The following is a 1040-nucleotide window of genomic DNA, read 5'->3' as shown; positions in this document are numbered from 1 at the left end:
ACTAAGAACTTGACCCTATTTCTCCCCTTCCACAATTAAAAACCAGCCCATAAGTAGTCAATGTAACATTTCGATTCGTCGTTTGATAGCAATGCGTAATCGTATCGCTCAAACTCTGAATATTTGTGACTCTATCTATAGAATTCTCAATACTCTATTATAAAGACAGCAAGTCTTCAGTCACTATAAAAAAATTGTTCTCACGGACGATATTTTAAGCGGTTTAAAATTAATCATACATATTTATATTATCATCTGTGACTTATCTCCCCTTCAAAGCTAAACTGGTAATGAATGCGCGAGCAAAGCCGCGGCACGCGCCTATTCACCCCAATGAATGTATGAAACAGATTAATTTCGACAATCTTGTTTATATTTGTACACTTCTACTGATTGTTGTTTGGGAAAGAGCTATATTACTTAAAAACAGTCCAGTAGTGGACGTCATTTAGCTGAAACTAACGAAAAAATTTGCTAAAATACATACACTCGAAAAACATAACCCTCCTTTTGGCGCAGTCCAAATATTCACCTAGGTACTAACTAAGTAGGTACCTATTTAATTAGTAAATTGTGAATAACTTTCATAGGTACAAGTACGAGATTAATACGAAAACAAACTTTCGGTGGTGCAATCAATGTATTAAAAATATTTTTACATTAATATTGAGTCATATTTATTTAAAGTCACGGTACTTTTGTACCTACTGTAATTCACTGACAAAATAACCGCCTAAAAAAGTTTGGGCTTGGAGTAAGCTCCACTGAAGACTGGCACTTCAGTTTTCCTATCCACAATCATGAAGAAGAAGGGTTTGTTTGCCAAAAAGTTCTCAGCCTGAACTGAACTCCTGAAAGAGAAACCCATCTCTGTCACTGCTGCAGCCACCGTCCCTTCCTCTGTCACCTCCACATCTGCCTTTTGAATGAAGCTAGAAACATGCAGCTGGTAATCCGAAATCTCAGGGAATCTCGCCCTGTTAGCGTCAAACATATCCCTCAATCCCATATCAATTAAAAGCTCCTTCAAATTATCCAAA

At 36.8% G+C, this 1040-nt stretch overlaps 1 protein-coding gene across 1 annotated transcript; it reads right to left on the bottom strand.

Moving 5' to 3' along the window:
- Positions 1–603: 603 nt before the first annotated feature.
- Positions 604–1034, bottom strand: LOC114353205 (serpin B6-like). The gene has a single exon (XM_028305090.1). It carries the CDS (start codon positions 1007–1009, stop codon positions 734–736), a length of 276 nt encoding a protein of 91 aa, XP_028160891.1. The 5' UTR covers positions 1010–1034; the 3' UTR covers positions 604–733.
- Positions 1035–1040: the final 6 nt, after the last annotated feature.

This window comes from Ostrinia furnacalis, unplaced genomic scaffold (genome assembly GCF_004193835.3).
Source record: "Ostrinia furnacalis isolate ACB-3 unplaced genomic scaffold, ASM419383v2 OfSCF1637, whole genome shotgun sequence".
Taxonomy (NCBI): domain Eukaryota; kingdom Metazoa; phylum Arthropoda; class Insecta; order Lepidoptera; family Crambidae; genus Ostrinia; species Ostrinia furnacalis.
The sequence above is the reverse complement of the archived record's forward strand: the minus strand, read 5'-3'. Positions and strand labels throughout refer to the sequence as shown.